The following is a 27250-nucleotide window of genomic DNA, read 5'->3' as shown; positions in this document are numbered from 1 at the left end:
GGCTCCCACCAGCAGTGATGGATTCCGGAGGGCTCAGGGGATCAGGGAATCGCTCCTGGCTGCGGCACCGGCTCCCACCAGCAGTGCTGGATTCCGGAGGGCTCAGGGAATCGCTCCTGGCTGCTGGTCAGCCTCAGTGCTGACCTCTCCAGAGCTGTGAGTGGGAGCTGTGCCAAGGAAAGCACTCGGCCCATTCGCTGTGGGAGTGAAGGTGTGCTGCCCGTGGCAGGGGCTGGAACTGGATGATCTTTAAGGTCCAGCCCAACTGCTCTGTGAGCCCGTGATTCCATGAAGGCTGCTCCGTGCCTGGGTTTGTACTGACACAGCGCAGATCCCACACAAGCTGGGACTCCAGGACAGGTTCAGACCCACAGCAGGAATCGAGGAGGGCTGACACTGCCCTTTCTCCCCCAAAAAAGTCAGCAGGGATGGATCTGTGCCCTTGAGTGCAAGCCCTGCTGCAAGAGGGATGGAGAAGGCTCCAGTGCTCTGCATTTCCCAGAACAGGTGTCTTTTCCAAGACCACTTCCAATGCAAGGTGGAATTATAGTTCAGTGTCAGATGATTATGAATGAAGCCGGATCCCTGACCCCGAACAGCTTTGGCAGAGCAAGAAATGGGAATCAGGACATGCCAGGCAGAGGATGGAGAGCGCAGGAGCAGCTGCTCCATATGGGATCAGGCAAGGAGACCAGCAGGGCACGAGGGACACTTCCCAGGCAACATTAAATACTCCTTTTGGAAAGCTCTGGCACTCAATGAGCTCCTGGTTCAAATAATACCAGGAAAGAAGCTCTGTCTTTGTGCTTACAGTGCTCTCCCCTCCACAACGGGAGCTGGGATTAGGCTGCATGTGAGGAGCTCTGCCAGAGCAACGCGGGGTGAGGGAGCTGGGCTGTTCCAAAAGCCACAGCTTTAGGGCTTCCCAACAGCCTCTGAACACCAAGAAACCAAGGTTAGGCTGAGCATGGCATGAAGCAAATGCAGGGCACTAAACCTGACCTCTGCAGATTTCCAAGCCTGGATGGAAGACCCCAGATGTGAGTCTGGCCTGCCAGTTTGGGGCTCAGAGCCCTGGGATCCCAGGTCCGTGTCCCATACCCTTGAAACCTCTACATGCATGACCTTTTGTGTCAAATTTAATTATAAAAAGAAGAGTCAATCTTTAATGATCTCTTACAGAGCGTAAGAGTTTGCCTCCTTCCACTAAACCTGGATTCACAGCACCATCGTATTCCAGAGTTCAGTGTCCCTGGTGGGTGAGAGCTGGGAATTCAGTGAAGTTTCTCCTCATGACCTCCTAGGAACGGGCGACTTCCTCCAGGGAATTTGCTCGGAAGCGCACGGATGGGTGTGGGCACTCCCAAGAGCACTACACAAAATAACCTGAGGGATGAAATATTGCACAGCCCCCAGTGGGAGGACGGAAAACGGAGCCAGGAACAGATGCCTGATGTCGCAGTTATTAGTGTGGATCTCCCTAAACCACCAGGAACCCCAGGCTCTGGAAGGATCGGAGTGGTGTTCAAATGTTTAATGAGGGGTTGGTGTTTGAAGCTGAGCTCTGTCACTCCCTAGCACAGAGACAAGAGATGATCTGAACATTACGATTGCATTACGGATTCCAGCCGTGCTCCAGATACTGTGGAGGATGCAAACACTTCTGACAAGGAATTTGGTGATTGTCTTTTCTTCAGATCTGCTGGATGGCAAAAGGGAGGTGAGGAGGGAAGTGTTGAGGAACGTGAGGGATGAGGTGAAGGGGCTGGAGCAGAATGTATTGGGATGCAATCAGAGGAAACCCTAAACTGAACCTCCAGGCAAAATACTGACTGCAGGGGTCCTTGCCCCTTCCCTGGCAGTGTCCAAGGCCAGGCTGGACGGGGCTTGGAGCACCCTGGGCTACTGGAAGGTGTCCCTGCCCATGGCAGGGGAGAGGAACAGATGAGCTTTAAGGTCCCTCCTGACCCAAACCTGTCTGGAATTCCCTGCTTCCATGCCAAGCAGCATCACCTTGCTAAGGGAAAGGCAGGAGCCCATGTCATGTAGGGCTGATGGGGAGCACAGGAGGCTCCTGTGGGCAGCTGTGGCTGCACCTGGGTCTGCCCAACCCAGCACGTCCTGGCTGTGGCTCAGGGCAGCCAAAGTGACCTGGCAAGCCTGGCAAAGCCACCACGGGAAGGCCGGCAATGCCAGGCAGGGACAGACCGGGCCAGCACGCAGCCGAGGGAGGCCAGTTCGCGCTGTCACCACAGCGGGGCCAGCGGGGCTGTGCTGAGGGCTCAGCCCCACACCCCGCACGGGCAGGAGGAGGGGATGTTCTGCTCCCAGCGCTGACCACGGCTCCAGGAAGCAGCGGGATCTCTCCTGGCCATCCCGGGAGGCGTGGCCGTGTCCCTGCTGCGGGAGCCAAGCCCGGCACACCTGGCTCCCAGGGCTGCCAGCAGGAAGCAGGGAGGGCACGGCTTGGCTGTCCCGCTCCTAGGAGGCTGCAAGGACTCGGACACTGCTGCCCTTGCAGTGACACCCCCCAGGCAGCCACCTGGGCTTCATCCCGGGGTCACGCACTAGCCCTCCCACGGCGCTGCCCCAGGCTCTTCCCCACGCCAGCCCCGCTTGTTCCTGGCGCCGTGTCCTGTCACTTCTCCGCTGCCAGCGCTGGCATGTGAAGCTGGCAGCTGCCTCCCTTCCATCAGCACATCCCCTGCTCCGTGCCAGCTGTCAACTGAGCTGGCACATCGGTGTCCCTTCCCACCTTCCTGGCTGCACCGAGCACGGAAGCGCCGGCCTCAGGCCCTGGGTGTTGGCTGGAGGCACAGCGAGCTCTGCACCAGCTGCAAACCAGGATGGCAGCAGCAAGAAGCCCCGGTGCGGGGTGCTGGTGTCCAGCCCTCCCGCTGAGGAAAGGCCTTGGCTGCGAGAAGACATCCTCCAGCTCTTTGAGCCTGGGCTGTCCACTCCAATCACTGCGGAAACAGCCTCCTCTCCCCACAGAACGGTTTCTCCCCACCGCCCAGACAGCAGAGGGAGTTTTGGGGCGGCATCCAACAGCTCATGTCTCCCCCAGGAAGGAGGGAGCGCAGGCAGGCGAATTTTGTTCTCCAAATGACCAGAAAAATTGCTGGCTAATCAAAACAGGCACTGCTGCACTGATTGTGGCAGCGGCTCCTCTCCCTTCCCAATCCCCCGTTAGCTGCTCAGGGTCAGCAGCTGCGCTCTGCGCCTCTACCCCCCTGCCTGGAGAGCCTGCAGGGGCGGAAGGGAAGGCTGCAGGAGCAGCACGTCCTGGGGCAGCGCTCCTCAGGCAAGGAAGGGGCAGAGCACCCTCCCGGAGCCCAGGGTGCGCTGGCACCCAGGAGCAGGAGGGTGCAGGAGGGTGCAGGAGGGTGCAAGGAGGCCGTGGCTGCTCAGGCGTTTGAGGTCCCTGCTCTGGCATGTCACTGACACCCCAAGGGGCAGAGGCTGCTTTCCGCAGGGCTGGGGAAGCTCCAAGAGCAGCAGGGATCCCTGTGCCCTGGCTGTGCAGTTGCACAGGGGCTGCGAGCAGGGTCCAGAGAGCTCCCACTTCCCAGCAGCGGACGGGAGCTGCTGCCAGCAGCTGCGGTCCCCATCAGCCCTCCGTGCAGCGCGGCCAGGCTGAAGGCTGCAGATAAGGGGAGAGTGCTCGGAGATAAGGCTGCTGCAAAGGCAGGGGCTCCTGGAGGAGTTTGCCGCGTGCTGTGGCTCGGGGAGGGCAGGAGGAGAGGCTAAAGGCCAGAGGAACATGCTCCAACCTGGCTCCAGACCGCGCCGCCTGCATTCCCAGCACTCACAGCCAGCCAGGATGGAGCGGAAGGGTTTTTTCCACCTTCCCAAAGTGGGCTGGGTTCTTCCTTCCCTGCCAGCTGCTCAAGTGACCTTGAAGAGCAAAAAGGAGAGGGGCAAAATGTCTGTGTATGAGAAGCATCATCATGGTGTGCTTGCAGCTCACGTCCAGCAGTGTCACTGAGGAGATCCAGGGAGGATCCCTAACATTCCCTGGAGGGCAGCTGCCCTCTTCCCACCCATCATGGGGCGAACTGCTGCATGGACAGCCCAAAAAATGTGACAAACACCGCTGCTTGGCACATTTAACTGATCTGACAACAGCCCCTGAAGATCAAACAGACAATCCCGTGCCAGGACAGAGCCGGGGATGCCACAGCCTTTCCCAGCTCTCCCTTCTTCTGTCTCCTTCCACAGGAGCCCCCTGCATCCTGCTGCCCTCCCCTCCTGCACCTCTTCCCCGTTCCAGAGCTGGACTGGCTCTGCCTCATGCTCAACACAAAATACTGACGTGTCTTTTAGGTCTGGAGGGAAGAGAGCTGAAGAGAAAGTTCTTATCTGTCCTTCCCACAAGCCTGAGGTGATTTATCAGCCAAAGAGGCTCCTGTGGGATGTCTGTGACTGCCGGCAGGGAACAGAGCTGGGGAGGGAGCTCGCAGTGCAGAGGACCAGGGCTCACCCCCATCTCTGCAGGGAGGAACACTGGAGGAGGAACAACCACCCTGGATCACGCATTTTTCACTCGGATCATGAGTTTTTCTCCTCTGTCCGCCTGTACACAGCCCTTGTCACCCTTCCTGTGCATGCAGGAGTGGATGGGAACGGAGAGGAAGGTGCTGGCTTTGCACCTGCCATGGATGCTCCAGCACAGGGACACTGGGAGATACAGGGACAGGGAAGTGCCGGGCTCAGGGGACACGCAGAGCTCAGCACTGCATTCATTCACTCCACGCCACCAGAGCAACCTCCCCCCTGGCTGGGCAGAGGGCCTGACAGAAGGCTCTGGACTCTGGCTGCCCCAAGTTTGTGTAATTGACTGCACAATTCCAGCCGAATTCCCTGCAGCCTCAGCGAGAGGCACGCAGTTGGGATAAAGTGTCATTAGTGGCTGTTTGGGTGATGCACACTGGAGAGGAGGCTAATCAGCCCTGTTCCAGGGACGGCCTCTCCAAACTGGGCTGTGCTGAGCAAATCAAGAGGAATTAACACCCGGCACTTTGCTGGGGGAAAAAAATATATAAATGAAGAAAAAACAAACACAGCTGCTGCGTCTTAACTGCTCTCCACCCTCTCCAGGGACTTGAGGAAAAGCAGGCCTGTCAGCTACTTTAAGGGACATTATCCTCGCAGTTCCTCTCCAGTGCTTACGAGGAAACGCTGCTGCTGCTGCTGGTTTGTCGCCCGTCAGTGCCAGCACAGAGAGAGGCTCTCCCAAAGTTCACCCTCTGGAGCTATTCCATGGTGCAGCAGAGCTCAGGTGATCCTAGGGCAGGGCAGACTCCAGCTGCTCCCTGCTCTGAGGCTCTGCTGTCTTCAGGCATCCTCAGCTCCTGACTCACCCCCAGCTCAAGATCTGCCCTCAGAGCAGCCTCCTCCTGCTCCAAACCCACTGACACACACACACAGACCCTGATTCTTTCCCAATGACCCATCCTGCTGGATCCGACCCTTAGAAACGCTCTGCCCAAATCTCTGCTTCTCTCCCAAGCCCCAGGAACCGGGGAACACTGCGATTCCACCCTCACTCTGATGGATCCCTCCCCGGCTGATGGGCTGAGATGAAGACGTGAATGTCCCACCCCGGCTCAGGGCCATGTTCCTGGCGAGGAGAGCGAGCAGTGGCCCCCAGCCCTGGGGACAGGCCCTGCCCAGGGGCTCCTTGCAGACAGGTGTGTCGGTGTCACAGCTGGGCAGGTGGCTCAGGGTGGCCCCTCAGGGGCGACTGAACCGCAGCTGTGTGATCCCTGTGAGGTGGCTGTGTTTTTCCTTCGTTCCACGGCGCGGACCCTGGTGGCACTCCAGGCGCGTGGCTCAGCCCGAGCCCAGAAGGGAGCCACGAGAAGAATTCTGGTGTTCCTGTTTTCACATCACATCTCTCACTTTCTCTTTCCAGCTGCTGCCAAAGGCACAATATCCCCCTGATGGGGCCCTCCCTGATTCCTGGCTTCTCCCTCCCAAATCCTGGATGAGCAAATGGCAAAGGTGCCATCACCAGCACCCAGCGGGGACAGGCCTTTGCAGGTGTCACTGACACACTCCTGTGCGCTGCCACCCACGCCAGGAAATGCCAGGGGTGGGACAGGGCCATGTTAATGAAAAGCAGGGCAATTACCCTTCAGTTTTGTGGCACAGTCTTGCTGGGGAGCTTCTGGACAAGCATTGCCCAGCTCCCAGCTCTGGCAGCTGCTGCTCTGCAGGACTCCTGGCTCAGGAAGGGAAGGGGACACGAGGGGGGAACGGGTACCAAAATGCCCCTGACCATGTGGGAGCAGAGAGGGTGACAGACACTGCAGTAACAGAGAACAGGGCTTTGCATTCCTTGGAATGAAAAACTGGGAGGAAGATCAGCACCTTTAGAATCCTTCCCTGGTGAAGTGGTTCTTGGATGAAATTAATGCAGAAGTGCTTGCATTGAAGTTCTAAATGCACTTCCAAGTCCTCTTCCAAGAAGGAGAATTTTTCCATGCTTTGCAAAGAGGTTTCAGAAACATTTTCCATTCTAATGTGACTCTGGGAATGTGGAAATTGCCTCACTCTTTCCTCTAGCCCTTGGAGTATTCCCGCTTAATCAAAACTAGGAGGAGTTACAGCAGAAAACGAAGCTTAAAAATATGCCTCCTTATGAGAGAAGCAAGAATAAAATGTCATCTCTTAGCCTTGAAAAAGTTACCACATTGATTTCTGCTTCATAAAAACGAGGTTAAGTTGAATGCATTAAGCTGGCAAACTGGATAATTGCATGTCCTGAAACTGTCTTCCAAACAGCTCTTTTCACAGCAGGGCTCAGAAAATAACTTCATCAATGAGGCTGCTGCCCATTAAACCCTCACGCACCTCTCTGGGTCGGGCTCGTGTCCTTCCTGAGAAAGATTCCTCCTTCCTTCACCTCGGGCTGGTGGGGAAGGCAAGGCTGTTTGCTTCCATTGCCGTGTTTCTGGCAGGGAGAGGAATGGCTCAAAACCAGACCTGTCCTCAGGACTGCGGGTTCCCAGCTCCGGCTCCCCGCACACACACACAGAGCCTGGAAGTGCGGCTGCCAAACTGGAGTGGAAGTGAGAGCCAGCCTCGGGGTCTGGTGGCCTGTGGAGGAGCATCCCTCCCCTTTCAGTGTGAGGGCAGGAGGAGCCCTGACCCAGCTGCGGGGCTGGCACTGCCCTGTGCCCCTTCCCCGCGCTCACAGCACAGCAGGAGGCTCTGTGGGGAGAGGAAGGGACTGACTTCAGTCTCTCCTGGCAGAAACACAGTCCACACTGCCACGCTGCTCAAAATCCCCTTCTCCTCCACCAGCCAACTTGATTTTTGTCCACGGTCCTATGTGGGCCAAGCTCCTGCCTCGTTCACACAACTCACAGATCTGGCACGCTCCTCGCCAGCCCTGCCTGGCTGAACAACAAGTGAGGCAGGGAAATGCTGTTCTCTCCAGCTGTCTCATTAAAGTTTCCCACTTGACATGAATGCAATCAATAGTGCCTTCCTGGGAGAGGCTTTGAAGAGGAGCCATTAATTTGCACCCTCTTGCCAGGGCTAATGTGCCTCAGACAAACTGGACTCCAAGTCTGGGCTGAGGCTGGCAGAACACGGCTCTAAGGGACAAAGCCAGGCTTGGCACTGGATCAGGAGCCCAAGTGGTGACAGGAATCTCCCCGTGAGAGGTTCAAAAGCTGCCTCAGCTGTCCCCAGCACCAGCACTGTGTGTGCATGTGCATCACAGATGATGTGCTGGCAGCAAGCTGTGCGGGCTGGGCCACAGACACACCCTGGGCTGCTCAGCTCCAGCTCCAGGGAGGCTGCAGCCCTTCCAGAGGCCTTTGCAGTGCTCTTCCTGCAGAGCACAGCCCTTTCAGGGGGTAAATCTGTGCTCCCACACATTTCAGGGAATGGGCACTGCCCTTGCTGCTTCCTGGGCTCGCAGCACTTGGATGTGTTTAGAAGTTCCCTTTAACTTTGCCATGGCAGGACTGGGTTTGAGCCCTGTTCCCGTTACAAACACAGCTGCTGTCCCTCTGCCCAGCCCTGGAGTGCTGCGTCCAGCTCTGGGCTCCTCAGGACAAGAGGGACTGCACAGCTGAGGAAGGGCCTGGAGCAGCTCCGTGCCCAGGACAGGCTGAGGGAGCCGGGGCTGCTCAGCCTCGAGAGGAGCCCCAGCTGAGAGGGGCCCTCAGCCCTGGCTGTCCCTGGCTGCAGGGAGGGCTCAGGGCAGGGCCCGGGCTCTGCTCCGGGGCCCGGCAGCGGCACCAGAGCCACGGGCAGGGCCTGAGCCCAGGAGGCAGAACTGCCCTGGGCAGTGCCCAGCCCTGAACAGATCCCAGAGAGGCTGTGGAGTCTTCTCCCTGGGGATATTCCAGAGCTTTCTGGACACACTCCTGTGCCTGGGCGGTGCCTTCCAGGCTGACCCACCCTGCGGCTCTGCTCAGGTGACAGCTGCCCAGCTGTCCCCTGTGTGCCAGCCCCAGGGCAGGCTAGTCCTGGGCGCTGCGGGGCTGCAGCAGGAGCAAACCCCGTCAGCAAAGCTCCGTGGCACTAAACCTCGGGAAGCAGCAGTGGCAGGAGGAGCCCCCGTGCCAGGCTGTGGCACTTAGGGACACACAGCTGCGAGAACGAAGCCTCCGAACACCAAGGGCCGAAACAGATGCCAGGCAGCTGGCGCGATGTGGGCACGGGGCCGAGGCAGCTGTGCTGGATGTGAGCTCCCGAGAGGCAGGCAAACCTACAGAGGCCAGGGCCCAGCTCTGCCAGGAATTCGGGGTCATCGGGGGAGCAGCCTGGGGTTTAGGAAACCTCTGCAGGGAAGGCCGGAGTGAGGGACCCTGTGAGCCCAGGGCAGAGCCCGGGCACGGGCAGCACCCTGTCATTACTGCTGCTCACCCCTGGTCAGCGGGGCCTCACTGCAGAGGGCAGGGTGCAACCCCCTGCTGCTGCTGCTGCCCGGGCAGTGCCCAGCTGGGCCCGTCCCATGGGCACCTCTGTGGTGAGGACACACCGGGAAAACCATCCCCGGGACACCAAAAGGCTTCCACTGCCCAGGAACAGGCTCTGAGCTCCTGCCCCACAGACACACGGCTCTGTGCCCCAATCCCACACCAGGTGTTCCTACAGACAGGATCTGAGCCCCTGCCCCACAGACACACGGCTCTGTGCCCCAATCCCAAACCCCACAGCCTGCTCACACCCTGCTGTTGACACAAGACCCATTAAGCACTGCCAGAAGGTGAGAGTAGGGAAAAGTAAAGCTTTTTCCTTTTCATGGCACCCTCCGTGGCTGCTCAGCTACTCAAATATTTGCCTGGCTCCTTTTGATTCATTAGAAGCCGTTTCTGATGATATTCTCTTTGGAACTCTATTCCCAGTGCCCAGGTGGGGAGCTGAGTTTGCATTAGAGCACCAGAACTTCTGCCAAAGACCAGCTCCTCCACACAAACTGCTCTGGGTGTCTTCCTCCTGGCACGGGGCAGGGATGGAGCACTGGGGATGCCCATGGGCAGGAGAGGGAAAATTCAACGTACAGGAATAGAGAACATCCATCTCCTTGTGTTGTCTGCTCTCCCTCCCCAAGGATGTTGTGCTGCACAACAGTTCCATGTGAAAGGCTGAGGCAAAATCTGAAAAAACCTCTGGCTGATATTGCACCAAGAAGGTTTTGCCATTTGTTTCAGGGCAGCCAGCATTTTCTCTGAGAGCAAAAGATGTCTCAAATTCTGGGTCGCTTTGTGCAGTGAGAATGGAAATTCCTGTATCTTGCATTATGGCTTCAATAAGCTCCTGTAGGCACGTTAAAGACCAGTGTTCAATAAGCTTCAGAAACGAGGTAATGCAAATTTGGGAAGAAGCCCAGCCCCTCATCCCCCTCCCGACCCCATTCCCAGTGTTTGTTGAGTCTGATTTTAGCCTGGGGTGGCCAGAGGATTTAGTGGGTGACTCTCCTGGGCCTGCCTTGCTGTTTCCCAGGACAGAAGTGCAAATCCTATTGAGAAAGGATCTGCTCAGCTCCCTGGAGCTGCCGGTGCTGCTGGCAACCATCACTGCCGGCTCCTCCGCTCCCGGGAGCCAGTTATGGGTCTGGCCTAACATCCCATCCCCCAGGCCACTCGCCACGTTGTTTTAATTGAATTTAGGAATGGCCACGGAGAGGTCAGAAGAAACCAAGGGAATTAGCAAATCAAGAGGAGAATCAGCTGGCAGCCGTGTTCTCAGAGCTTCTGGAAGCGCTTTCCCAGTCTTTCCACCCAGGCCCTCCAGCTTTGGAGCCATTTTCTGAAGAGCTGAACCTTCTGAGAAGTGACCTCATCTTCCAGATGGTCCGATCTGTGCCCAGTTCTCACTGGGAAGTTGCTACTGGGACCTGAGAGGATGCATTCCCTCCCTCCTAAAGCTTCTCTGTAATATGGAAACTCGAGGGAAGAAAAGGACAGCACTCAGGCAAGTTTGCAAGGTTTCAATAACACAATAGCCTGAAAATCACCAAATTGTCCTTTGCTTTGGGTTTCAGCTGCAAAAACCAAAAGATGTATTTTTTTTCCTGACAAAAATCTGAAAAAATCCTCACTTATGATAATCTTATCACTGTGATATAAATCAATCCCAGATAGTTCCTTTCCTTCCCATCATAATCCCTCCCACAGAGTCTGCAATCAAAACATTTTGGTTATCTTGGCCTATGTGCTACCTGGAAACCAATTTATAGGAGCAGGATGGTGCTCTTGCTCCAATGGATGTTCATAAGTCAAAATAGTTTGATCTTAAATAGAAGCTACTGCGCCCAGCACCAGCCACGGGGTAGATGCTGTGCATACAGCAGGGACAGCTCCGAAAATTGAGGGGTTTTTGACTCCCAGTTTGACCTGGATGGCTCGTCCTGACTGAATGCACAGGTTCCACGGTGTTCCTGCTGGTTTTCTTTCTGTTGGGTGACCCTGGGATGAGCTTTGTAGGATGTTCATGGTCGGATCTCCTTTCCCTGGACACTTGGTCAGCCCAGCAGGGGCAAGGCCCAACTCCCTGACCCTGTGACAGTGGGACAATGGGACAGTGGGACAGTGGGACAATGGGACAATGGGATAATGGGACAATGGGATAATGGGACAATGTGCTGCAGGTCCATGAAGCACTGACCAAGCGGGGCATCCCAAAGAGCTGCTGGAGCAGTTCAGAGGCTGAGATAATGAGGGTTTCTCTGAGGGAGGACAAGGCAGGACTGGAGCAGCCCTGTTTGCTCTGACCCTCCTGGATCTGTGCTCCTGGCCTGGGGAACTCCCAGCCACTGGGGCTGGTGATTCGGATTTGAGGCGAGGCGGGCCCCAGCCAGTGTGAGTGCAGCTGCCTGCACTGCAATCAAGCTCCCAGCTGCAGGGGAGACACGGCAGACACTTCAGAAAGACTCTATTTATATTCTGCCCTCCCGGTAAATTCATTTGTGGGGCCACTCATGCAAAATGCATCATGCAAATGAAACCGCTACATTTGGAATTAAGCTTATTTTCGTACTCCAGTGAACACGAGTGCATCAGATTGTTGTTCTTGCCTTTTGCCTTGCTTTTCTCTTTAGGTTGTTTGCCCAGCTGTATCCCCAGAGCACCTCCCTGGGATCAGGGGAGGATGCCAGAGGCTGCTCGGAGCCACACCAGGGCAGGCCCTTGCAGCCCCTGCTGCGGAGCCCGGAGAGCAGCACTGGTGTGGAAGTGATGGGTGCCTGGCTGCTTTACAGCACTGCAGCCCTCGCGCAGGCTGCTCCTGCTACTGCAGCCCCGGTGATGGATTCATGCAGAGCAGGGACAATTGCAGGGCAGAGAACCGAGAGGCTGCTGGCAGCTCGGCAAGAGCCCACTTCCCCCTGCCCTCGCTCCAGGGACACGAGGAGGCTGAGAGAGAAGGGAGCTGGGTGTGCTGGGTCCCTGCGTCCACGGGAAGTGACTGCGAGGGGGGATCTCTGCCCCACACAGTGATCCCTCCCTGTCCCTGCAGCTCCCTTAACTCTGCCCCACACACGGTGATCCCTCCCTGTCCCTGCAGCTCCCTTAACTCTGCCCCACACAGTGACACGGTGATCCCTCCCTGTCCCTGCAGCTCCCTTAACTCTGCCCCACACACAGTGACACGGTGATCCCTCCCTGTCCATCCCCCTCCCTTAACTCTGCCCCACACACAGTGACATGGTGATCCCTCCCTGTCCATCCCCTTTGGTTAATTCTGCCCCACACACACTGCCCTGGTTCACACACTCCTCTCCAGAGCCCCAGCATGCCGTGCTCACATCTCCTTTTCAGGTGATCTGGTCACAAGCAGAGAGCTAGAGACACTGCCAGCTGACCACAGAGAGCAGGGGTGCAGCACCCCTCTCCCAACAGTCCTCCTCCTCCTCCTCCTCCTCCTCCTTCAGCTGTGCACAGCAATCTCTTGCACACCCAGAGTAAGTCTGGTCCAACACTGCTCAGCACTCCCAGAGCAGCCCTGATGGGTGCAGGGAGGAAAGATGGATGTGGCCTTTCAGACAGGGCTCATCTGCAGGCACTTCAGAGGCAGAGAGAGCTGTCAGTGTGGCTGAGGGAGCACAGCTCCCACGCAAGGATGAAGCAGCGCTCCCCTGCCCTGTCTCCCCGCTGCTTTGTGGCAGGCACTGCACCACTGACAGGGATCACCCCTTCCCCCTGCCTCCCTCCCCGTGGGGAAGGTGGAACAGCTCCCAGTGCCAAACTCTCTCCAGGAACTGCAGCTGGGGCCGAGCCCCGCTCGACAAAGCCGGCCGTGTTTGGTGCTTGGGCTCTGCAGTGCACGCCGGAGTCTGCATTGCAGTCCCCAAGTGCACCCAGCACCATCTGTGCCCGGCGCTGGCAGCACTGCCTCACCCGGGCAGCCTGTGCCCCACAGGGCACCCAGCTGTGCTGTCCCCAGGGCTGGGATGGCAGCACAGGGGAGCAGCATGCAGGAGTTGCGCTGCGAGACCGACGCTGGAAATGGCTGCTCAGCCAAACTGCGAGGAGCGGGAGAGGGAAAAACACTGATCTGCTTCTGTTTCGTTTTTTAAAACAAATGCAGTACAATCAACGGCAAATATACTTCAATCCTCTTCAAGCAGTGCCTGGAAGGGAAGTCAAGGAGCAGGGGGGAGCAAGCAGGGAGCTGTGGGTGCCTGTGGATCTGGGTGAAGGAGCTGCTCCAACAACAGCCCGAGCCACCCTCGCCTTTGCTGAGCTGCTCGGATGGGGGGAAGCAAAGCAGCCACGGGACAGGCCAGCACACCCGGGGAGATCTCAGTGCTCTGCTCCGCCCCTGACTCACCGAGTCACCCCAGAAGGACACCTCTGCTTCGTTCATCTCCACCTCTCCGTGCACTCCTGCCCGGGCCGTGCGGCGAATGAACGCAGCAGTGAACTCCGAGGGCTGTGGCTGCCTCTCCCCAGCACCTGTCCAGCACCTTGCCCAGTGTCACCCCAGACCCCACAAGGCTCTGCTGTGCTCCAAGTGAAGCCCTCACGAATGGTAACACCACAAGGGTGCAGCCTGAGGTTTGTGAAGTGTGCCCCAGCGCTCTCCCTGCGAGTGTGGGCTGCTGGGAGGAGGGAAAGGCTCAGCCCCATCATGAATTAGTGCTGCGACAGCTCGCTGCAATCCAGCCACGAGCTGCATGGTTGCTTCCCCTCCTCATCCCCAGGACGAGCACGCTCTGCATTAGATCATGCTCTGCAGCAGGCTCTGCCCCAGAGCACAACACCAAGTGTGGGGACCAAGACGAAATTGCCCTGACCAGCTTTCCTTGTCCTGAAAATATGCTCCTGACACATGGAGAGAGAGGCAGGGAGCTTCCTCTCTGCTTTGGAGAGCACGGAGACAGGAGGAAATAACTGATTGTCAAGCTACTTGCAAGGTTGTGGCTTCACCCACATCGTGCCTGACAACCCACCCCGCATCCTGGAATTCCCCCTGGGAGCAGCACAGGCTCCAGGGGCCGTGGGGATCTTGCTTTTCACCAGACCTTTGTCTACAGATTGCTCCTCCTTCCTTTTTCCCTCAGCACAGTGTCAGAGAATGTAGAAAGCAGGAGGGTTCTAACACATCCCCCCACTTATCTCTTTATTCAAGAGATAAGCACAGAGAAGCAGCAGATGGCAAACAGATGCCACAGGTTCTGCAAATCAGCTGTCTCCAGCCCTTCCCTCGGAGCTGTTCCTGGACCTTTGGGGGCTCGGAGAGGGCAAGCCCTCGCTGTCTGGCTGATTGCTCTGTTCACCAGCTACACAATTCCTGCAAGGGGCCCACCTGTGCCCACCCTCCTGCCAGCCCACGCAGCATCTCCCCAGGTCAGGTGGATGCTGATCCCCAGCCCACAGCAGCGTCCCAACAATCTGCAGAATTCCCTCGGGAACCTGCTGCAACGAAGCGCGAGGGCCCCGACACAAGCGGCAGGAAGGAGAGGGGGCACTCAAGGCGAGCACTGTGGGAGAGCAGAGCTGGCAGCAGTGCCCGGGGCTGTCTCACCTCCTCCCACTGGTGGATGTAGCGGATGAGGCGGGAGAGGCGCAGCAGGCGCAGCAGGCTCAGGATCTTGGTGAAGCGCACGATGCGCAGGGCCCGCGCCGTCTTGTACACCTCAGAGTCGATGCGCGTCTCCACGATCAGGAAGATGTAGTCCACGGGGATGGAGGAGATAAAATCCACCACGAACCAGCTCTTCAGGTACTTCATCTTGATCCTCTGCGGGTCCAGGATGATCTCGGTGTTGTCCTCCACCACGATGCCTGTCCGGAAGTTGAGGACGAGGTCGATGAGGAAGAACGTGTCCGAAACCACGTTGAAGACAATCCACGGGGTGGTGTTTTCATCCTTGAAGAAGGTGATGCCCACAGGGATGATGATCAGGTTCCCTACCATCAGCAGCAGCATGGTCAGATCCCAGTAAAACCTGGACAGCGAGACAGAGACATGTGAGATCAGCCATAGGGCAGGAGGTCGGGGAGCCCGGGTCAGCGGCATGGATGAACTCATCCATCTCTGCTGTCAGTCATCCCCTGGGCCCTGCTGCTCTGCCTGGGCACGCACACTGCACAGGCTAATTGCCTAATTAATATCAGAGGAACACTCCTGCTCTGCCTTCGAGGGCTCCGAAAGGAGCTGCACCAGGGCTGGGCATGCCCGCCTGAACACTTCCCTGGGAGCTGCCCGGGCAGAGACTGAAAAACCTGTGGTTACTACAGAGACTGCTGGGTTAGGAGAGAACGAGGGTTTGGGAGGCCCCAGAGCCTGTGTGTCAATAAAGCCATTGGGGGTTAAACCATCAGGCTTTGGTCCTGCTGCCTGATCCTTCTTTAGAAGCAGCCAGCACTGACAGCTCTGGGATCAGGATGGAGCTGGAGCCCGAGCTCTCATCTACAGCCTTCAGCTCAGGTTCCTGCCGAGCCTGGGCTCCAGGAGTTTAGCCCACGCTCTCCCTGCTCCTGTGTTGTCCAGAAACAATCAATAAACTTGGAGTCACGTGCCTGGAAACACCTATTCCATTTCTAAGGACACTAACACCAACACTGAATGCCTGGTCCATGAAGCACGGTCTCCAAGAAGCTTATCTTTACCTTACTGGCAGGTCAGTGTTTCCCAGTGGGACTGTACCATAGCACTCAGTTCTGCTGTTCTGCTCTGAAGGCACACACAGTCTGAGTAGAACCCCTCATTTATTTGTTTGGGATTTTTTGAAGACTTTCCACAGATCCACAATCAGGCAATGTGGTCACAACTCCCCCAGAGCGAGGACTAAAACCCTGCCCAGTGCCAGAGCTTGCTGAGGAGCCTCCGTGCCCAGCACAGTGGTGCTCCAGCCCCCTCCAAATGTGTCCCATGTGGATACTGATGCACTGTGGGCTCCCACTGCCAAGATTCTACCAGCTCCACATTGGGTCAGCTACTCTAATACCATTAGTTATCAGTGCAATAATCACCAGCTTGTCACAGGAGGTGAGCAATCACCTCAACAGCAGTGAGAGCATCGGTGTGACCCCGGATTTACACTGATTTATCAGGGGGAAGTGTTGGGCTGAAGGACATGCACGTGCTGCTCCTGTGTCCAACACTTCCCAGCCAAAATCCCTGAGGTGTTTCAGGAGAGCTGGGTTTGCTTTAAAGGCCCTCAGGCTGTCCCTTGGTTAGTGGCTGTTTGGCTGGAGCCTGGAGCAGGCTGAGCTGCTGCAGAACAGGATTTCCAGAGTGAGGCAACTGCATGGTTTGTTAAACTCTCAGCAGGGAAACCAAAAGGGCAGAATATTCCCTAAAAGCCTTCTCTGTCCAGAGCCTCTCTGCCTGGTAAGAACACTTTAATGCACCTAAAAGCATCTTTAAGATTCCAGCTCTTGCCCATGCACAGACAGGGTCAGCGGCCAGCAGCACCCCAGCAATTCTCACAATCATTCAGCAGAGGCTGATGGGAACTGATTTTAGAATAAGCAAAGTTATTCCCTAACGAGCTTTCTAAAAATGTCCTCAGCTCACTCTTCCTGGCTCTCAGGGTGCCGTGAGGGAGAGTGCCAGGAATCCTCCCCTCGGTGTGCGGGTACAGGGGTGCTGGCAGCACTCAGCAGTGGGGTCTGTCCATGTGCCTCTGAGAGCAAGGCTGTGGCACCCTGCAATATGCCCTAATATAAATCTGTGTTGTGAGCTTCCTTAATAAGGGCCTGAGATGATGCTGCAGCTTTCCCAGGCAATTAATCTGGATAATCGCACAATAGCAGGAAGTCTGGAAGCAGTGTGTGCATTATTACTGAAAATAAATAACCTCCCAGCCATCTTTCATTTGCCCTGGGGAATACACCAGGAGATAGGCACAAAGAAAATGAGTTTGCCCAAGTTTCCAATTAATGGCATGAGCCTGGCATGGCTGGCTCTGCAGAGATGGGAAGGTAAATGCCTTTCTTCCGAGATCTTTGCATTTTTGTGCCTCTTTTTTAGGCTGGGTGGTGATTTCTGCACTCGCTGGTAACTGGGGACACTGCCAGCCGCGGCAGGATTTCTCCCAGCTCGAGGAAGATGTTTTGCACACACCCAAGGCCAGTGAAATGCCATGCCCTGACTGCAGCACTCCCTGCTAGCCCGGCTTCTCCCTGTCCAGTGTGGTCAGCTGTCCTGCATGCTGCAGCCAGCATTTCCTGCTCTCCCGGCCCTGAGCTCCTGCAGCTCTCCCCTGCCAGCCTGCTGCCCCTGAGCTGCCCCTGGAGACGCAGGGCGTGTGCTGTGGGCAGGGGGTGAAGTGCTAAACGCCACTGCCCCGTGCTCCTGACAGCACAGCTCTCCTCAGGGCTGCACTGCGGACTCCAGATTATTGTCAGGGCCCCTCAGCTCTGACCTTTGGAGCCATCACGTAAAACCACAGAGGGGAAGCTTCTGTATCCACTGATCCCTCTAGTAACGGTGTCAGGGAGGAGATAACCTTGGGGCTCCAGGAAGGAGGCAGAAAAAGCTGGAAACCACCGAGCATTTGGCCTGCACGCCAGCTCCAGCAGCCGCCTTTCCAATGAGAACTGCCTGGGAGTTCAAATTCCCCTACTGAGGTTTCCACAGCTCCTGCACGTTTCCATTTCACCCACACAGGAAGCGGGATCTGCTCAGGGTGGCACCAGCGCGTTCAGACTTAATTAGACTCTCCGGGCCCGCAACACCTCAGAGGGCTGAGACCATCCAAGTGTCATTCCGCGTTTGCTCCAAGGAACATCCCCTCCCTCCCTGTAAATTACTGGCCACAATGACCAGCGGTGCATGTGATGTATGTAAGGGCAAGCACCAGCTATTAATAACCCATGTTTTCTGGATTTCTGTTGTTCCTTTCACCCAGGGCTTCCACGGAGCTGACAGTGATGAAATTGGCTCCGCTGCACCCAGGAGAGGCAGAGTTATTATCCCTGCCTTGCACACAGAGGAGCCACACGGCAGAGTGGAGAGTGCAGGCTTTGTCCACACAAGTCCGAGGCTAAGCAAGGGTTAGACCTGAATCTGATTTTTGAGTCTAACCAGATCGGAAGCCATTCACGTGGCTTGCAAAAGAGCCTGACAGAGATGCCTCTCTCGGACACCTCCCTCTGATATCCTGCCTTCTTCTCACTTCTCTTCCTGCTTCCAAAAGCCTACATAAAAAATTAATAAATATGAATGTATTGTTTTATTACAGTTGACTCAGTGCAACTGAACAGCTCAGAGCACAGGGAACAGGCAGCACTACATAAACCAGATGTCTTGTTCAAACACCCTTGGTTTTTGTACTCCATCCTACTCTCTGTACGCTCCTTGGATCTGAAAATCTCGGTTTAACATGCACCGCTACCTCGGATCTCTTAATTCCTGATATATTATTTAAACAGAACGTGTCTGAGAATTAGCGTGCCACAGACACGTCAGGAATATGCGCTCTGTAAGCACACTCAGCTGATGTGGCAGCATGTACACTTTATAGGCATTGGTTTGTGGGTTTGGAGCGCTGCACCATCTTTCTGCCCTGCCTAGAGCACACTGTGACAGCAGGCCAGGAATGTATTGCTTTTGGAAGTCATTTTTTACCATTAAATGAAATCTCCTTTCTCAAAACCATTCCACGGCGCAGTGTGGGCAATTCCAGTGCATGAGCTCAGGAAGGATTGTGAGGAATTGGAGAGACAGCAGTGAATCCCAGAGGTGAGAGGCCCAGCAGCACCACTGCGTCACAACAGCACCCCAACCCTGCGCATTTGTGGCTCCTGAACTTCTGCTCTGGCTCTCTAGCGCTTGCACGGTCCAGACAAAAGGGACTGGAGCAGCCTCACCTCTAAATTAACAAAGCTTTTTGGGGTTTTTTGCTCCTGCTGAAAGGCAGCCAGCTCTGGTCTGCAGCGAGGCGCTGCCTCAAAGCGAAGCACAAATAAAAACGCACCTGCCCGGCAGTGCCAGGAGCCGGGAGATTCTGCCCAGCAGTGGGACTGAGCTCCCAGCCCGCGGCCAGCCCTGCTGACCTCCCCAGAACGGCTCTTGAACGAGCACAGCTCGTTCCAGCCAAGCCCAAACCAAGCCCAGCTGCTGTCCCGAGGCTCGGTGCTGACTCCAGAAACAGAGTGCCACCTACTGAGTGCCGCACGGAATCTCCGTCCCCTGCCCGGTGCGGAGGAACGGCTCCTAATTCCCTTGGAGCTGATGGGAAGCTGCCCTTGTGTGGGCTCGCCCTGGACCGCGGGCCGGATGAGGCACTGCCGTGCTCAGCAGCGGCCGGGCGGGCAGCAGGAGAGCCGCAATTCCCGGGAGTGCAGGGGCTGGAAATAGCAATCACCTTTTGGAAAGAGCGTTAGCGGAGCTCGGGGTGGCCGGAGCCACAGCGGGAGCTAAGTTTACTCCAGGAAGAGCCATTCCCAGAGAGAGCAGGAGCAAAAGCAGGAGGAGATCCTTCCCTGCCTCTGGAAGCATGGCTTCTCCCAGACAGCAGCAGGCTGCTTCTGCTGGAGTTACAGACGTTGCTCTGTCCCAGAGATAAGGGGAGAACACGGCGATTCACCGCTCCTAAACACACTAAAGCACACTTAAGCAGTATTTCCCTTGTGGGAAGAATTCATTTATTTATAGGGAGTTTACTCAAATACCTGTGCACTTGGAAACCTCTCTGCCGTGAAAAAGAGTCAAACGAGTTACAAAAACGTTCTGAGTGCGGTGTAATGGGAAAGGACCCGGCTGAAGGAAAGGACAAACAATTTTAATTCCTTCTGACCGGTCTATGCAAATACTCGCTCTCCTCTGCCATGCTGACTAAAGCTCCTGGGAGCACTGCTAATTAGCCATGCATTCTGACAGCAGAGCAGCCTGCTGGGCCCAGCCTCCTCCAGAATCCCCTGGGTGCCCGCATCTCCTGCAGCCTCGCTGGCTCCCGGCGGCTCCTGGACTCGGGGGCACCAAATCCAGCGGCACTGCCAGGCATGGAAAACCAACAGCGGGGACCCAGCTGGCCGGGACAGGGCTGCACCCACAGCACCCCCAGGGATGCTCCGGCAGCTCCTCCGGGGGACAGCAGGGAACGCTCCTTGCCTTTGGGCGCCGCGGGGCTCAGCTGGCTCCGGGGTCAGTGGGGTGGGATGGGATGGGATTCCCCATGGAATTCCCTGCCCTGCCAGCAGCACGAGGCCTGTGAGGCAGTGATGGGTTGGAATGCTTACACAGGCAGGTGCGTGATGGGGACAGCTCCCAGCACAAACGAGGTGTGGGCCCGGCAGCGCTTGGCATCTGGATTCCTTAAAGCTCCCGTGCTGTCCCTGACAGAATTCCCATGGAATTCAGCTGGCAGTGTTACCCGAGGAAAAATATTCTCCAAGGTCTGCACTTAGCCTTTGACTTAGATTATCTTCAATCTACATAATTGCTCACCTAATCTCCTCTGAGCGGCGCCCAATTCCAAACCATGTTTCAAGTTCAGAACATATGCTCATATTATTACCTTAAAATATAATTACATGGATTTTGGTAAGTGGAAAATGAAGGAAGCTATTGCTTATGTAATACCTGGAGATGGCATTTGCAGTCCAAGCAAGGAAGCATTTCCATTGCTTCTCTATCATTAATTTTTAAATCGAACACTACATTATTAAACAATAATCAACACCCTACATTTTTCAAAGTAATGTCCAAACATTAATTAAATCCCAGCAGATATAATTAGGAAGGTATTATCATCCTATATTGCAGATAGACTATGAGATACTAAACATTAAAGAAACTCATTCTGAGGTAGAAGTAGCACCCAGCAAAGGTGGTTGTCTCGACTCAGGAGAGCTTTCCAGTCATGTTACAATCTATAATTTTATCAGTAGCAGCCAAGGGGAAATTCCTTCTCTTTTCTATTGCAAAAATATAAATATATACATTACTTGGAGGTATTTTTATTCCAGCAGTAATAGCTGGCAATTTGCAAACACCACGTTTGAGGCACTGATGGATTTCAGCAATTAGAAGTGGGTACGCTGTGAATGATGCCCTTTCTGTAAGTCACACAACACAGGGCACTCCATCAGTCTGAGGTAGCTGGGCTTGCTGCCCCTCTGCTCTGCACCCACTGCTGCCAGGCCCCCTGGAGAGAGGGACACCCGGGGCACACCCGGGGGGCTGGCCAGGCTGGAGAGGTGGCTCTGTGTGAGCCTCGGGAAAGCCAAGAAGGCCAAGTGCTGGTGCTGCCCCTGGGCTGGGGCAGGCACCAGGATCAGTCCAGGCTGGGATGGATGGATCGAGGGCAGCCCTGGGAAAAAGGGACCTGGCAGTGCTGAGGGGTGAGAGCTGGAAATGGCCCAGCCCTGAATCCCCCCCCCTGCCCTGGGCTGAGCCCCAGCCTGGGCAGCAGGAAAAGGGGGGGTTCTGCCCCTGTGCCCCTGTGCTCAGGTGAGAGCCCACCTGCAGAGCTGCCCCAGCCCTGGGACCAACATCAGAAGGACCTGGAGCTGCTGGAGAGAGCCCAGAGGAGGCCCCGGAGCTGCTCCAGGGCTGGAGCCCCTCTGCTCTGGAGCCAGGCTGGGAGAGCTGGGGGTGCTTAGCTGGAGAGAAGGATCCAGGGAGAGCTCAGAGCCCCTCCAGGGCCTAAAGGGGCTCCAGGAGAGCTGCAGAGGGACTGGGGACAAGGCATGGAGGGACAGGACACAGGGAATGGCTTCCCACTGCCAGAGAGCAGGGCTGGATGGGATATTGGGAAGGAATTGTTCCCTGGGAGGGTGGGGAGGCCCTGGCACAGGGTGCCCAGAGCAGCTGTGGCTGCCCCTGGATCCCTGGCAGTGCCCAAGGCCAGGTTGGACACTGGGGCTTGGAGCAGCCTGGGACAGTGGAAGGTGCCCCTGTCCATGGCAGGGGAGGCACTGGATGAGCTTTAAGGCCCTTTCTAACCCAAACCATTCTATGAATCCATGAGACAGCGATTTTTGCTGGAGAATTCTGAAGAACTGAGGACGAGGACAGCAGAGCTCATGCCAAAGGCAATCCACCAAAGAGTGGGTTTGCCTGAACGAGGGAACAGCTCCGTGCTCAGTGCTCAGTTGCTATTTTTCATCAGCTGCTACCTCAGGAGAGCTGGCAACACGTTCCTCTGGTGTGGGCTCTGCAGGGAGGGAGGACAAGCCACATGTGGGACACCCAGCACTGCCCAGGGGAGCTGCCAGAGGAGCCCCCAAGAAGCTGCTGGTGACTGTCCTTCACAGAAATTCCAGTCACCGAGACACAGACACTTCCCTGCCTCCATCTCAGTTTGAAAGAGGCTTTGTGAATCAGCCAAGACAGACAGTCCTGACCTTCTGCGACTTTGCCGGAACCTCTTCGTTGTGTTTGCTGCTTTCCTGCCTCAGAAACGCAGCAGCAGCGTGCATTATCTCTGTGCTCCAGCGTGCCACTCATGAAGCACACCCACGTGAAGCACGTGAAAAGCCCGTGCAAGGGATGCTGCCAGCCCTGCTCAGACGTGTGGGCACTCCCAGTCGGGCTGGGAGGTGAGAGGGGCTGGAAGTGCCATGGCCAGGACAGCAGCACTCCAACTGCGAGCCGGGGCCGTCGCCCGCTCAGGATCCTGCAGGGGTGAGTGAACTCACCTGCTCAGCTCAGTTTCAAGGATGGAGCAAACCACGTTTGCAGAGAGGCTCCTGGAGGCTGGAGCGCTGCTGCCTGCCTTGCATCTGTCCCGGGATAACGAGGCTCCATCCAATCCGTACAGTGCTAATCCAGGACCCGGATGAGCATTTCCCAGGGGTTTGTGTTCAGGCTGCCCTTTGATGAACACCTACTCCCAGTCCTGCTCTGCAGATGAACCGCAGCACCCAAACCAAGCTGCTCCTGCACTTTGGTTCCCAGTCACGCTGAACCACACCCCCGGCACAAGGCTCGGGAACGTCCCAGGGGATTCGGCCCCATGGAGTCAATGCCCACCATCCTCAGCTCCTGCTGCCTTCCTGCCTGCAGACACCAGCCTGTCTGAATTAAAGCCTGTCTTAAATCTATACTTAGAACCCAATCTTCCCAGAAAGGTAAAAATAAACAAGATTTCATTTCTCTCACAGAACCAGAGATAGCCACAAGAGACTTGGTTTGTTCCGGCTCTAAATTTGGAGCATGGAGGCCAATAGAGCACACATCCCATTTCCGACTGAAGCAGCATTATTAATATTTTCTCACTTGCTTGGACACAGCTATTAATATCTCGTGGAGAATTCCCCTGCAACAAGCCGCAGGAGCAGTGAAATTTTTATGGTGCTAGTGCTAGGAAAGCTTATCCCCTCTCTGTCTGAAGGCCCAAAGGAGCCTGAACCCAGGCAATTTATTGTGGCTCTCGCAGCACCACTGGGGTGAGCACGGATATAAATTGTCCTGCAGTGGGAATTCACTGCAGCAGGGGCTGGAGACACCGTGTGAAGCTGGAATGGTGCAGGTTCACCAGGAGGCTTACAGGATTCCTCAGGAAGGGAAGCCAGGCTGTGCAGCCACCATGTCTGGAGGACTCCTGTCCCCACGGAAGGTCAGACCACTGTGGGGTCCCTGCTGAGGGAAGGTTCCCTCCTCACCCACAAGGCAGGTCTCACCAAACCCCAGCAGAAGGAAGCTCCCAGCGCACACCCTGCAGGGGTAGAGAGGTCAGCACCATGTTCTGTTGGTAGCCTTGAGGCACAGCTGCACCGATGGCACAGAGTTACCCACCGTGCCCCACCCTACATAAAAGTTTGTGGATTCCCCTCTCCCTGCCCACCTGCAGCCGAATCCCAGGGGTCTCCAAGGTGCTGGATGTGTATTGATTGCAGAGTTCCCAGAATATATTATGCATGAGCTGCCGTGCTCAGGGCCTGGCAATTCCGCGTTGTTTGATCTCCTGAAATCTCCTGCTTGTATGAATATGGAAAAGTTCCTCTTTGTTTGCTGCCCATTGATCCAGACATTGACCCTTCTCCTGTGTGCATTTATCTCTGATGATTTAATAATGAAAAACACCAATAAAGTGAGGGAGGGAAGGGAGGAAGGATGGAAGGAAGCCCCTTCAGGGGGACCTATTGCCATGGAAACGTGCCATATGCTGCTGCTGTAGGGAAGGGATGGATCAATAAGGGCTGTGGCCTCCAAGTCATCAGGAATGTGTTGTGGAATGTGAAGGATTAAAGCCTAAAGACATGCATAAATTGTGACATGATGGAGTTCAGGCCCTGGCCCATGTCCAGCACCCAGCATGAGTCAAACCCCAGTGCTTGGGCAGGGAGGATGTGCGCAGGGGAGCTCCGAGCTGTCCCAGAGAGCGGCAGCACGGGGAAGGGCTTGGTCTGTACACAGGGAGAGGAAGGAAAGGATTGTCTATAGATGCTGTAGATGTGTGTCACAGCATCACAGAATCACACACTGGCTTGGGCTGAAGGGTCCTTAAAGCCCATCCAGTGCCACCCCCTGCCATGGGCAGGGACACCTCCCACTGTGCCAGGGTGCTCCAAACCCCAATGTCCAGCCTGGCCTTGGGCACTGCCAGGGATCCAGGGGCAGCCCCAGCTGCTCTGGGCACCCTGTGCCAGGGCCTCGGCACCCTCCCAGGGAACAATTCCTTCCCAATATCCCATCCAGCCCTGCCCTCTGGCAGTGGGAAGCCATTCCCTGGGTCCTGTCGCTCCAGACCCTTATCCAAAGTCTCTCTCCATCTTTCCTGCAGCTCCTTCAGGCCCTGCAAGGCCACACTGAGGTCACCCCAGAGCTTCTCCTCTCCAGGCTGAACAATCCCAGCTCTCGCAGCCTTTCCTCCATGGAGCAGAGCTGCTCCATCCCTCTGACCATCCTGGTGCCTCCTCTGGGCTCTCTCCAGCAGCTCCACATCTTCCCTGTGCTGGGCCCAGGCCTGGGGCAGCTCTGCAGGTGGGGGCTCACTGAGCACAGGGGCACAGGGGCAGAACCCCCTTTCCTGCTGCCCAGGCTGGGGCTCAGCCCAGGGCAGGGAGGTCCTGGGGATGTCTGTCGGTTCAGAGCTGCTCCAAGGGTGGCACAGGACACACGACACCGACAGCAGGGACCTTCCACACTCATCTCCTTGGGAGGTCACAGGGATGACAGGCTGCCTTCTTAACTGGTTTGTGTTGACGTGTCTGTCTTGACATAACACGGGTTTATGTGAGCTGAGGATGTCACTCTCGCCACTAGGAAGCCAAATTTCCTAACATTAAGCACTAAAATAAGGCAGAGAAATTACATGAGTCACACAAGTAGGTAAGAATCACAGTTTGGGAGTGGGGGTGTGGAGGGGACACTGCAGTGCTTTCTGCGAGCTGCTGGTTTGCCTTGTGCTGACATATCCATGCCCTCATTCTCTGCGGTTGTCCCCAAGGAGTGACAAACCCAGCTCGGTCATCTGCCAGCTGGGAACACGACTTCCCACCACCCGAGACTCTGAAAGGGCTCCTCTGGGCATTGCTGTGCCCCAGCTCTGGTGGGCTGGGACTCACAGCTCCAGAGTCCCCAAAGGCAAGTGGGGTCCCTTAATGGCTTCCCACTGCCAGAGGGCAGGGACAGATGGGATACTGGGAAGGAATTGTTCCCTGGGAGGGTGGGGAGGCCCTGGCACAGGGTGCCCAGAGCAGCTGGGGCTGCCCCTGGATCCCTGGCAGTGCCCAAGGCCAGGCTGGACATTGGGGCTTGGAGTCACCTGGAACAATGGAAGGTGTTCCTGCCCATGGCAGGGGGTGGAATGGGATGAGCTTTAAGGCCCTTTCCAAGCCAAACCATTCTGGGATTCTGGGATTATTCTAACATCCGGGCTCTCTCGAGGCTGCAGAGCCCAGGTTTGGGATAGCTGCCATAGCCTTTGAGGCATGCAGCACCAGGACAGCCACCCCACAGGTCACCACCCCGGTACAACATCTCTGTGTGTGCCCAGCTGAGCCCTGGGCTGGTCACAGCCAGCCACCCCTCAAGGAAAGCCCAAAAAGCACAGGGAGAGCTCCCTGTGCCCGAGGATGGATCACACCCAAAGCTGCTGTTCAGCTGCATGATTTACTCCAGCTCTGCTCCCAGGCACACGTGCTCTCTCAGAGTCTCTCTCCAACTTCCACGGTGCCCAGGATTTATGTCTGAGAGAGGCAACAGCATCTGCCAGACCTCAGCACCGTGCACACATTCCTACTGCGGGAGCCCTGGTGGTGCCAGATGGGGCAGGGACAAAAGTCCGACCTCTTTCCTGCTTAATGGCAGCACGGGAATGCTGGAAGCTGCCAGGAAGAGGTGATAGAAAGCAGTTTGGGGTTTTCCAATGGTCTGCTGGAATGCTCATAGTCAGAGCTGCCTCCCTCTAAAGGTTCCAAACGCCCTAAAGCACGGGTTCAGCGAGGATGGGGAAAGCCAGAGGGACAGAAGGTGCTGGCTGCGTGTGGCTGTCACCCCGGCAAGGACAGCTCAGCACAGCGCTGGGGGGCACACACGGGGAGGACAGGGGGCACTCCCAGGCAAATCCCTCCTTTCCCAGGTGTTGCTCTGCAGTTAAAACACGCTGGCCAGCAGGGATGGCCAGATCTTTAGTGTGGATTTGCTGTACCTTGTGAATAGGGCTCAAGCTGTGGAGGCAGTGCCAAAGGAGCAATGTGTGAGGAGCATGGATTGGGATGGATGGAGCACATATTATGGTGTGTTTTGGACCTTCAGCTCTGCGTGATCCTTATTAATTTAGGGGAATCCTCACTGCTTTACATCCTTGCTTTAGCCCTGGTGGGAAATGTTCCTGCTGGCAACACTGTTCCAGACAAGGTTGAGCACCCAGTGCCAGCCACGGGCTCTTCCCACAGAGGAGGAGTGGGGCAGAAGGAGTGAGGTACCTGAGATGGGAACAGAGGGGGATGGAAGGAGTGAGGTACCTGAGATGGGAACGGAGTGGGATGGAAGCAGTGAGGCACCTGAGGAGGGAACAGAGTGGGATGGAAGGAGTGAGGTACCTGAGAAGGGAACGGAGTGGGATGGAAGCAGTGAGGTACCTGAGAAGGGAACAGAGGGGGATGGAAGGAGTGAGGTACCTGAGATGGGAACGGAGTGGGATGGAAGCAGTGAGGTACCGGAGATGGGAACGGAGTGGGATGGAAGCAGTGAGGTACCTGAGATGGGAACGGAGTGGGATGGAAGGAGTGAGGTACCTGAGAAGGGAACGGAGTGGGATGGAAGCAGTGAGGTACCTGAGATGGGAACGGAGTGGGATGGAAGGAGTGAGGTACCTGAGATGGGAACGGAGTGGGATGGAAGCAGTGAGGTACCTGAGAAGGGAACAGAGGGGGATGGA

The 27250-nt window shown here is 56.3% G+C and overlaps 1 protein-coding gene across 2 annotated transcripts in view; it reads right to left on the bottom strand.

Annotated features, from left to right (window-relative positions):
- The window catches only part of HCN4 (hyperpolarization activated cyclic nucleotide gated potassium channel 4), a 130071-nt gene that overhangs the window by 45545 nt on the left and 57276 nt on the right, over positions 1–27250 (bottom strand). For both annotated transcript variants that reach the window (XM_042022683.1, XM_042022682.1), the window contains exon 2: positions 14494–14917. In XM_042022683.1, coding sequence (XP_041878617.1) covers positions 14494–14898 — 405 coding nt within the window. In that variant the 5' untranslated portion in view covers positions 14899–14917. The remainder of the gene's footprint in view (positions 1–14493; positions 14918–27250) is intronic.

Source organism: Corvus kubaryi, unplaced genomic scaffold (assembly GCF_017639235.1).
Source record: "Corvus kubaryi isolate FWS band 111438036 unplaced genomic scaffold, C.kubaryi_AGA036_p1.0 37220, whole genome shotgun sequence".
Taxonomy (NCBI): Eukaryota; Metazoa; Chordata; class Aves; order Passeriformes; family Corvidae; genus Corvus; species Corvus kubaryi.
This window is presented reverse-complemented; position numbering and strand designations above follow the sequence as displayed.